General features: G+C 36.8%; 1 protein-coding gene across 4 annotated transcripts in view; it reads left to right on the plus strand.

The window, feature by feature from the left end:
- Nucleotides 1-26: 26 nt before the first annotated feature.
- PBX1 (pre-B-cell leukemia homeobox 1) overlaps nt 27-11,726 on the plus strand; it is a 320,819-nt gene continuing 309,119 nt past the window's right edge. For 2 of the 4 annotated variants that reach the window (XM_008594462.1, XM_008594456.1), the window contains exons 1-2: nt 331-676; nt 3,929-4,002. In XM_008594462.1, coding sequence (XP_008592684.1) covers nt 486-676; nt 3,929-4,002 — 265 coding nt within the window. In that variant the 5' untranslated portion in view covers nt 331-485. Of the gene's footprint in view, nt 677-3,928; nt 4,003-11,726 lie in introns of all 4 variants that reach the window. The other 2 variants (XM_008594442.1, XM_008594449.1) reach the window with 2 other exon arrangements.

An 11,726-nucleotide genomic window follows, 5' to 3' on the forward strand; every position in this document is an offset into this window, starting at 1 on the left:
GGGCCGCGGGGGGTGGGGGGGAAAGTTTGCATTGCAATCCCCCTGCCTTCATCTCCTTTCTCCCGATCAATGCATATTTGCAAAAGGATTAAGCCACAGATTTAAGCGCCGGGAGCCCATTTCTGCCTTGCAAAGGAGACTGGACTGAAAAACCAAAAGCCAGCTCTGATTTCTTTTCGCCAAGTGGGAAGGTGGTTTATTTTTCTTGCTTTTTGGAGTCAACACCCTTCCCCACCAGCCCTTATCCCCACCCTCACCCCTCAACCCCTTCACGCCCCCCTCCCCCTCCCCGCTCCCCATCCTCCCACCATCCTCTAAAGAGGCAAAGGGATTTTTTTTTCCTTGGGTCTTCTTTTTTTGCCCCTTCCCTGTTTATCCTGAAAAGGATCTGAAGACAGCTTGAAGGATAAAAAGCCTTGGTGCTTCCCAGGAGCCGAGCCGAGGAGCAGAAGAGGAAGAGCCGGGGGCTGCCGTAGCCTTTGGAGATGGACGAGCAGCCCAGGCTGATGCATTCCCATGCTGGGGTCGGGATGGCCGGACACCCCGGCCTGTCCCAGCACTTGCAGGATGGGGCCGGAGGGACCGAGGGGGAGGGCGGGAGGAAGCAGGACATTGGAGACATTTTACAGCAAATTATGACCATCACAGACCAGAGTTTGGATGAGGCGCAGGCCAGGTGAGATGGAGGCTTTTCTTTTCCTTTCTTGGGGTTTTTTGTTTTTCTCCCTCTCGCAGGGGGAAACAATGGGAACCGAATCACCACAGCGCTTTCTTTTTAAATGTTATTTCTTTTCCCATTTTGACAAGCAACTATATGGCGGAGGAGTAAAATTTGAAGGAGCGTTGTTATCGAAAGTGTAATCGCCCATGCCGTGATGTGGCTGTGTACATATTGTGTGTGTGTGAATATAAAGGTATTCGTACACAGACACTCAGACACGCCGAAAATGCTGCCAACTGATTGTATACACACAGACACTCAGACACGCCGAAAATGCTGCCAACTGATCCAAAAGCGGCCCTCGGCACTTTTTACTGCTTTAAAAAAGTATAAGAGAGCCGAATTGTCAAGTTTTGAAAAGCATTCCATGCCTTCTGGTTGAGGGACTCCGTAACGTTACAAAATAAAATGTCCCAAGAACACTTTATTTGCAAATTTACTTGACTCCTTACCTAATTCAGCAAGTTTAATTTTCTTTCTTGACTTACTCCTCCAAAATTAATTTTTATCTTTTCCCCTTCCCCCAAATACAAAGGAAAACAAAACAAAAAGCAGGATTATTTCTTTGTCAGTAGTTGTCAGCTATCCAGAAAATATTTTGCATTCACTGAATTGTATTTTTTAAAGTAAAGCTAATGGAAAGAGAGAAAAGATAATTTTGCTTTTAGGCATAGTTGTTAGTTTTAAGAAACTTATATTTTTAGCTTTAACTTTATTGTTTCTTAATTTGACTTGGTCTACTAACCTTCTGTGACACAGACATCTATGAATGGTCCTTTAAAAAGGGGTGGGGGCATAAAAATCAAGCGTGCTCTTTTCCCCATGCTTCTCTCAGGACCACTTAGAATGCAACTAAATAGAAATGAAAGCATATGTGAATATTACGTATTTCAATATTATAGGACATGAAGATCTTCATTAAGGAAACATATAAATTGTGTAGCTTCCCAACTCAGTCCACCGTCAGGTATATAGTTCTCTACTTTAAGATTTTATAGTAAATTATCTTTCAAAATAAAACATAGGCTAAGTGGCCACCCACTAACAGCTTGTCCAAGGCTGAACTCGAAACGAAGAATTTAAAAAATCTAATGACCACAGATGTCTATACAATTACCCAGCTTTGTTAAATCTCTGAAGTAGTTTTTTTGTTTTTGTTGTTCTGAAAATCTTTTAAACATATATACACAATTTCTATACCTCATATGACTTAGTTATATGAAGACATCATGATATGTATTTTTGTCTAAGGGAAATAGGAATTTGAGTTGAGAAAATGAGAGGAAGCAGCTAAAAGCATAGATGTTAGGAATTACACTCATTCTAGCTGCAAGCACATGCAACATGTAAACTCAAAAGTACTAAGGCTTATGAGTGGTTGAAAACTTGGAAATGTTCAAAGACTCAAACTGTTGTTTTTGTTTTTGTTTTGTTGATAGGGGAAAGATTTCAAAAATTAATTGTGCTCTTTATGAAATTTTTTTATCTGAAGAAAAGCTAATAGGTATGGAAAGTGAAAGGTTTCCCACTGGCAATTTTGAATTCTTTTGAATTGGAACATTACATTGTTCCAGAAAAATACACTCAGGAAAATATACTCAGACATACCATTAAACTGGTTTAATAACAAGTTCGTGGAGTGGAAAGGGCCTGTAAGAACAGATGCTCACTACTTTACTGATGTTTAGTCCCTCTCTTTTTTGTGAAACTGAGGACAAACATGGTTTGGCGGGTTTCCCCTTTTAATGGCCTAGATGCTGAGAGAGATCAGATACAATTTGGGGATGGGAAAATTTTCACTTCTCCCTCTATAACCCTATTTGGGTGCTGTGGAAATGCAATATTTCCATAAAGCTGTGCAAGAATTTTTCTTTGCATTTGGGCCTATGCATAAGAATTAATACATTAAAATCTTTTCCATCTTTTTTTTTCACCCCACATGAGAACTGAGTAAATCACCACTGAGCTTTCTTTTTGGTTAAACATTGTAACCCTACTTAGTAAATACTATGTCCTTTTTTCCTTTAGTTAGTCATACCTTCATAAAGTATATTTCTTATTTACAAGGTAAATCATTAGTATTTTAGATACACCGTATATGTTCATTTGTATACGCTTGAATTTTTAATGAGTTTTTTCCCTGCTGTACAGTATAGAGAGCATGCTTCTGATTTCTGTTCTTCAGGAGGATATGGTTCTATTTTTTTAACTTTCAAAAGGATTAAAAAACAAATTACATGTGTTTTGAGTGCCAGGGGTTTCCATTTATCTTTACATATTAATTTTATTTAGTAAACAGAATTCCCTTAACTAATAGCTGATGTGATCAGTATTTTGTTTCCAAAACAGTATCATTCTGTAAATGATTCCATAATAAAATAGAAGGAAAGATATTGTTTTGTTCCTCAAGTGCATTCTGAATACAAACACACACACACACACACACACACACACTTACATGAACCAGGTAAATTACTAATCTGAAAGGCAAAATTATATTTATTTTTTCCCCAATGGTGTAAGGTCCTAATTGTAAATAATTGAATTTCAACACCTGCAAATAAGCAGTGTGTGCACAAGAGGCATGATGTGAACACAGAGAAATGAATTTATTCCCCATATGGGTATGTTTGCCCCCTGGCAATGCATTTCCATACTCTTTAACTTGGGGACTGAAATTTTATAAATTGACAGTTCTACTCAGAAGACCTTTCAAGCATCTTGTGTTTATGAGAATACAGGGGCATCTGTGGAATGAATTCGAACACATGGATGAATTAAATTTGAAAAAGCACAGACTGAGAAGCAGACAGCTCCTAGGTTCTAGTCATTGCATAGATTGTACAAAACTGTTAACCTATGCATTTGGCTTTGCTGTATTCATTGTCCTGGGTAGGATTATTGATTTAAAAATTCTACTTTGATTAAACTACTTAAAAAAAAAAACAACTCCTCCTAAATGGGCATAATTTAGGTTAGTTCTGTTCTGTAGTTAAATCCCTACTCTCTTTCTGCTAATTAACGTTATGTTTTTTTTTCCTGTGGTGGGACTCTGTATATTAAGTCATAAAAACAATTGAAGCATGCTACAGAGTTGTGCTGGGTATATAATTTTGGCTAAATGTTCAATTTTTCCCCCTGTGCATTATCAGCAGTTTGATCTTGAGAGTACACCTAAGCTATCATGTTGTTGTTTCTTTCTTACAGAAAACATGCTTTAAACTGCCACAGAATGAAGCCTGCCTTGTTTAATGTGTTGTGTGAAATCAAAGAAAAAACAGGTAGGAATGAGATTCTAACATTTTAATGTTTTCCTTGGCTAATTGAATCACTTAACTGGAAATCACGAACCTATTATTTCAATATTAAAATTTCAGAATAAAGTGCTATCAAAATTGACTGCATATTCTCACAGAAAGTCCTTGCCCTGCTTTCTTTAAAAAAAAGCATGAAGTTTCTTTGACAGTTATATCAAGCATTACTGTTTTATTTTCCTTAACTCTATTCCCATTCTCCTTGAAATTGGGGCTAAAATATAGATTCTGAAGAGAAATTTATAGAATGTTGTGCCTTTCTTGGGACAATATGAAAGTAAAAGTCCTTTTCCTAAAGGAATATATTCTGGCTTATATTTAAAATCCTAATTTTTTTGGAGTTGGACCTGGGGGGTGCCTAAACTGTTTGAAGTTTCCTTTTTTTTTTCTTTTAATTACACAAAGCAGCAGACTAGAGGTTCTCAACAGAGAGTGCTGTCAGATACCTTTGTGGAAAGCGCTGTATACAACATTAGATTATCGGTATTTGAGTAGCCTGTGATTTTATATCAGGGAGAATCGTTGGGTTTAGGAGAGTATAATGCCATGAGATCACTCACTGTTGTTTTTCTGCTTTCTAGACCTCATATCATGGACTAACACACTTATAACACATCCCAGGAGGGCATTTAAATTTTAAAGCAACAATTAAAAAATACCAGTCATCAATCAGAGGTGTTCTTAAACAACAGATGCTCTGGGAAGGACACTTAGTAACATCTTCTTGTTTGTTTATTTTAATCCTTAATTTTCCTAAGTGGGTAAATCTCTTCTTTGTAAGAAGAAAGAGTTGAGAAGGCGATCTCAAACCAGGGCATAAAGATGAGGGACAGGGGGTGGTTATATAAAGCGGGAGCTTGTGCTGGGCCCTGCCTTACTCGCTCGCTTCAGAGCACTGCAAAGTACCTGACATCCTATTTATTTATTTATTTTTTACAACAAGGAGTGTAACAGTCAATAATTCATATCTAAACCATATAAGCAAGGGCATGACATGAATGAAAGTGACAATAAATATGATTGCATGCCCAGTTGATATACATTGATAGTTACACATAAAAGGTGTGGGGGGAGAGGGCACTGCAGGGGTGGCTTTTTCTTTTTGAAAGCTCTCTGTGTTTCTCCTTTAAAAATAAATAGTTTCAAGATATGACTGTAGATTGAATATGTAATTACTTGAGTCTTGAAATGTATGTAAAATTAGTAAGCAGCCCCTTTGTTGCATGTTATTTGTGTTGTGCATAACAGCCCAGACAAAGCACCTGAGAAGTGATGTTCAGACCTTTAAGTCTCCCAGGTTTCCTTGCCAAAGCCTAACCTTATTGCAAAGCTGTTAATTGCATTATTTTAGCTGTGAGACACCTTTTAAGAGATTTATGGATTTCATACAAGTATCAAAAGAGCTTTTTTCAGTTTGTCACACTCTTTAGTTTCTTCTTTCTATTAGCCCAGAAAAGGAAACCTAAGAGTGTATATATTTTTTTTCTTCTCTCCTTTTTTCTTCCTTCTCTTTTTCTTCTTTGTTCTCTGAGGCTTATTTACTTTAAGTATTTGGTTTGTTGAAATTTGTTTCTAATTGAGTATGAGTTTCTGCTGATCTTGGCTCATAAAATGTAGAATCAAAATATAAAAGCATGTGTGCTAATCCGGACTAAAGTGAGTCTATTTTTGAAGATACTTTATCAGATTTTTATTGAAAGGAAACCTGTCAGTGCACTTAAGTGTACATTGTGGACAAAGTCTTTAATTCTAGTCTGCTAATTAAAATCTCTTGAGGCAGTGGATCAAAGTGGATGGGTACAAATGGAGATCCGGTTCAGGTGTGAGTTGAAGAGTTTGCTCCTTGTTCATATTAGCTAAAGCCTCGTGATAGGAAGGAGTCGTATTCATCAAAATAACATTCTAAAGGTGTATATTTATGGTTAGATTATACATTTTGTTTTTAAAATTTTACATCAATATATTTAATGTTTGGAGATTTGGGGTTTTTTTAATATCTAAATTAAGGTTTTGTGTATTGTATCTAGAATCATATGTTTAAAAAATAGTTTATCAAATAATGTAAATTGAAAGTGATAAGGATCATTGCCAACTGTGTTAAGGTGAAAATACACACACAGAGTTTTGCATTGAGAGGGCACCCCTGGGTGAAACTCAAAAAAAAAAAAAAAAGAAAAGATCTACCTCCCTTTTATTTTTTAACTTATACTTTAGAAGAATTGAGGAGAAGGAAGAAACCTTTCCTGGAATGTTGAGTGTTGTGGTAAAGGTAGTAGGCAACTTTGGTGTGTTGAAAAGAACCCTTTGACTGTAAAGCACGATTACTCTGTTACTCAGGATCTGTGGAACCCTCATTCTACGTGCCAGGATATCTTGATTTGTCGGAGAAACATGAAGTGTCTGTAAAGTTGTAGGAGCTTTTTCTTTCTTTCTTTTTTTTTTTTTTTCAACCCTCTATTGATACAGAGGTAGTGAAAAGATCACTTGAACGATCAGTTCCTTCATTGTTTTGGGACTTTTCCTGTTGTTACTTTCAAGCCCTCTCTCATTTAATGAGTGTCTTTGAGCTTCCACCTCAAACATTATAGAGGTTACTTGATTTAGGGTAGGCTTTGTTTGTTTGTTTGTATTCTAACATGAGGTTCACACATTTGGCTTACTTAGACAGAACTCTTGATAGGAGCTTGGTAATTACATTTATTTGCTGCTTTTACTTTTTTGTTTTTATTAATGATTTTAGTTGGAAGACTCAAAAGTAAAGAGGAAATTTAGAGAAGATATCTTACCAACCTTTTGGAACTTTAAAAAAAACACACACGTGCATAACACCCAAAGTAGGTAGCACTGTCTAAATTACAGTTGATTGATGGGTATTTAAGTCAGAAATTACTGCTGGGATATTAAAAAAAAAAGAAAGAGAGAAAAAAATAAAAAAGAACCCATGTGTCTTCTTGCCTCAGAGTGTGGGTAGGTTTTTATTTTGATACCTTTTCACTTTTTTTGAATAAATGCTAAGAAAAAAAGAATGCCAGCAAAATATCTTAGTGGCAAATCCCAAACAGCAGTAAGAAAAAACCCTGTGTGTACATTTCAGATGTGGCTTTTATTTGCTTGTTCATTCTGGGAATTCAGAGACTTCGAGTTTTGGACCATTCGATATCATAGTTTCTTTTGTTTTTTAAGAACCACTACTTGTCATCTGACATATTAGCAATAGCCTGAGTTTTACATGTGTGTATATGTGGTGGTAATGGGGTTGGTGCAACGGAAGAGAAGAAGAAAAAAAGTCAAACATACTGCGTTTCTTAAGAAGACCTTGAATATATTTTAAAACATTTCTTGATTTTTTTTAAACTTCTGTGTCAACGTCTTGCAGATCTGAAAATTAGAAAAACACAAAGAATATTGGGTGCCATTTACTAGGGAGAATATTTATAGATAGCAATGAAGCTCTGCAATTGTTGTGAATAGTTTTTAATTTTAGAACATACTAGCTATATATGGCACTTTTCAGCCAATTTTTCTTTGTGCATTATCTGCACTGAAGTTACATCAAATCATTGGAGGAGGTTAAAGAAATTATTTTTTGCTTCCTTTACACCTTTTTGTTCTGTCTCTTTTCTTTCCTGTGTGTTCAATTAACATCTCCATCACAGAGCTATAGTGTGTGTGTTTTTAAGTCTACTACTGTATTTCACTTTTGACACCCTCCTTTATTATCCTCATCTGCCACTTCTTTTTAATATAGCAATTACATTATGGTACTTCTATTCCTCTCTTCTCCCCTTTAGAGCATTAGATAATAATTTGTGTGTGCATGCGTGCGTGCATGTGTGTTTGTATATATAAGTGGGGAGGGGGCATTATGCAAGGAAGTATATTGCAGTGAAATTATTTTGATATTATTAGACCTTGAACAGAGCAGGAGTAAAATAGCTTTAGACAATTTAGAGCAGACGCTGATCAGATTCCTATTGGGATTGAAGTGGCAGCAGTGACTTTTCATAGAAGCCAGTTCCTTCATTGTTTTGGGACTTTTCCTGTTGTTACTTTCAAGCCCTCTCTCATTTAATGAGTGTCTTTGAGCTTCCACCTCAAACATTNTTTTGAATAAATGCTAAGAAAAAAAGAATGCCAGCAAAATATCTTAGTGGCAAATCCCAAATAGCAGTAAGAAAAAACCCTGTGTGTACATTTCAGATGTGGCTTTTATCTGCTTGCTCATTCTGGGAATTCAGAGACTTAGCTTGTTCATTCTGGGAATTCAGAGACTTCGAGTTTTGGACCATTCGATATCATAGTTTCTTTTGTTTTTTAAGAACCACTACTTGTCATCTGACATATTAGCAATAGCCTGAGTTTTACATGTGTGTATATGTGGTGGTAATGGGGTTGGTGCAACGGAAGAGAAGAATAAAAAAAGTCAAACATACTGCGTTTCTTAAGAAGACCTTGAATATATTTTAAAACATTTCTTGATTTTTTTTAAACTTCTGTGTCAACGTCTTACAGATCTGAAAATTAGAAAAACACGAAGAATATTGGGTGCCATTTACTAGGGAGAATATTTATAGATAGCAATGAAGCTCTGCAATTGTTGTGAATAGTTTTTAATTTTAGAACATACTAGCTATATATGGCACTTTTCAGCCAATTTTTCTTTGTGCATTATCTGCACTGAAGTTACATCAAATCATTGGAGGAGGTTAAAGAAATTATTTTTTGCTTCCTTTACACCTTTTTGTTCTGTCTCTTTTCTTTCCTGTGTGTTCAATTAACATCTCCATCACAGAGCTATAGTGTGTGTGTTTTTAAGTCTACTACTGTATTTCACTTTTGACACCCTCCTTTATTATCCTCATCTGCCACTTCTTTTTAATATAGCAATTACATTATGGTACTTCTATTCCTCTCTTCTCCCCTTTAGAGCATTAGATAATAATTTGTGTGTGCATGCGTGCGTGCATGTGTGTTTGTATATATAAGTGGGGAGGGGGCATTATGCAAGGAAGTATATTGCAGTGAAATTATTTTGATATTATTAGACCTTGAACAGAGCAGGAGTAAAATAGCTTTAGACAATTTAGAGCAGACGCTGATCAGATTCCTATTGGGATTGAAGTGGCAGCAGTGACTTTTCATAGAAGCTCATCTACAGCAGACAGATGCTTAAAACTTTTTCTTGCTAATGAGAGAACTCAAGAATTTGGTTCTCCTCCCCGATCCCCCCACCTCTACCCCCTCTACTCCCCTTGGTGGAAGGGGCTGAAGAGAGAAAAGGGGATCAAATGAAAAGAAGTTACAAGTCAGTTTTACCTGATCACCACTTCTCAGGCACAACAATGTGTTAAGGCAGAAGTAATGTGGTCAGACATTACATTATTTATTATAGTCTGGATATAAGCTATAGCCCTATAATAATAAGACTCTGGGAGATGCATTGTAAAATGAGCTTGTGACAAGAAACGTCCCTTCTCTCTAGTCACTTTTGCGTATTCCATTTTTAGAAGTGAGCTTAGAAAATATTCTTCCATTTTTAGAAGTGAGCTTAGAAAATATTCTAGCTTTTGAGAAGTGGAGAGGAGGGTGCAAAAGCAGTTTGGTCATAGCTACCAGAATGAGAGTTTTGGTAATTTGGTGTCATGTATTCTAACAATAGGGGCCTAGCTTTTGAGAAGTGGAGAGGAGGGTGCAAAAGCAGTTTGGTCATAGCTACCAGAATGAGGGTTTTGGTAATTTGGTGTCATGTATTCTAACAATAGGGGCGTTTGTGAGGATTGAAAATGTGAGAGATTTAGGTTACACTGAGGAATCTGGAAGAGGATTTGTGACAGGGGAAACAGAGAGAGAAACCAAGGAGCCGTGGGGCACTGAGAGCTAGGAGGGTGAGTGTGGAATCCCAGCCCCGCTGGGCAGCAGGCTGAGCTCTGGGCTGAGAGAGGCATTACCTGCTTGTGGATTTAGCTTGCTGCTGGTGCTGGGCTTTTTCACATGCTTTTCCCCCCTGCTTTCTGTTGACACCCACGAACTTCTTGTTGCTGTTGTCGGCAAAATTACAGAAATACCCCCTAACAAGCAAACAGAGCAAGACCTACACATTGAACATATGTAAACAGGAAGACATTTAATTTTTAATTTAAAGCATAACACTTTTGAGACATGGTTTACATGCATACCTTAGGAAAGCTTATCCTTAATTTTGGTTTTAGACCTCTTTTAGATGGGTGCTGTTATGTTTGAACATGGCAAAGTGAATATAAATATACTTTTATTGCTTTTCCTTTTAATAAAATTTCACCCAAAGCACCACTGATAGAGGCAGTGTCCTAAGTTCGCTCTGAAGACAGCTCTTATTCATTTTCACATGACCCTGAAAAGCACCCCATTTATTTGCATTGCCATATTAACCTGAGTTAGAGGGATATTCTAGCTTCACCCCTGACCCTTACCTGAGGTGGCGTGTGATGAGATGTGAGGAATGCAATAATTGATAAATAAATAAGTGGAGGATTAATGAGTTGTTTGCAAAGTGCTTTGAGCTCCCTGGGTTGTGTAAATAAAAGATGCTGTCTTTTCTATAGTAAATTATCTCAGGATTCATATTTTATTCCATTTCACAGTGTGCCGTTACATTAATTCTTCCAGCCAAAGAAAAATATATCTACTGGTCTACAATTAAGTAATGCAGTAGTGAGTTGTCTCTCATGAGGAAAATTCTCTGGTTGCATCTTTTCCCCATCTGCATCTTAGAGATGTCGCTTCTCAGAACTTGGCAGAGTGATTCCCAGGGGGGAAAAAAAGTGCAGGTATAGACTGTCATAAGATTATAAAACCTATCGCCCATTATGGCAGAATAAGGTCAGTAGTGACTTACCGGAAGGTCTTCTTACTTCTGACAGCTCTCTTTCAATCTCTCAATTATTGGTGGAAATCAAGATTGCAATGGGTGGAAAATTCATCCTTTTTGGTTTAGGCTGCAGTTTCAACTATATCTTGCACTAAGACTTTTGTCATTAAGTGGATGGTACTGAGGTGGGTGCCTCACACCCCATGCTCGTTCTGGATCTGTCACTGAGCAGTTAGTTATAAGACCATAGGCAAATTGCTTAAATAATTTTAGGGGAAACTATGGTGGTTAAGGACTTACAGACTCCCAGATCTGCTCCTTCTTAGCTGTGTGACCTTATTCAAGTTATTAAACTTCTCTGCGCCTTTTTTCTTATCTGTAAAATGGAGATCATAATGGTACCTATCTAAGAGGGTTGTTGTGAGGATTAAATGAGGTAATGCATATAAATTATAGTGCTTGGCATAGAGTAAACAGTCAATAACTGTTAGCTTTTATTATTTCTGGCCTTGTTTTTTTTAATATGGAAAAGAGAGGCTTATACCAGATGGTTCCTAAAGACTAAGCCAATTCCAAGATTCTGATTCTATGCTGAAAGAAGACAAAAATTGGTGAACTTAAGATTTGCTTTCTTTTGTTTCTCTTGCAGTCCTCTTAAAGCAAGAATTAGCTCTAACTGGCCAAAAGGCACCGACTAGTTTAGAAGAGTGGAGAAGAGAATGAGTAAGAATAGAGACAAAGGTTTTTAATTACTCACAAACTGGACAACAATCGCTTGAAAAACTAGAATTGCATATATTAGTGACAGTGTTTTCTTAGCATCAGCAACTGGAGAAACTGTGTA

This window comes from Galeopterus variegatus, unplaced genomic scaffold (assembly GCF_000696425.1).
Source record: "Galeopterus variegatus unplaced genomic scaffold, G_variegatus-3.0.2 Scaffold163, whole genome shotgun sequence".
In the NCBI taxonomy this organism is placed as follows: Eukaryota; Metazoa; Chordata; class Mammalia; order Dermoptera; family Cynocephalidae; genus Galeopterus; species Galeopterus variegatus.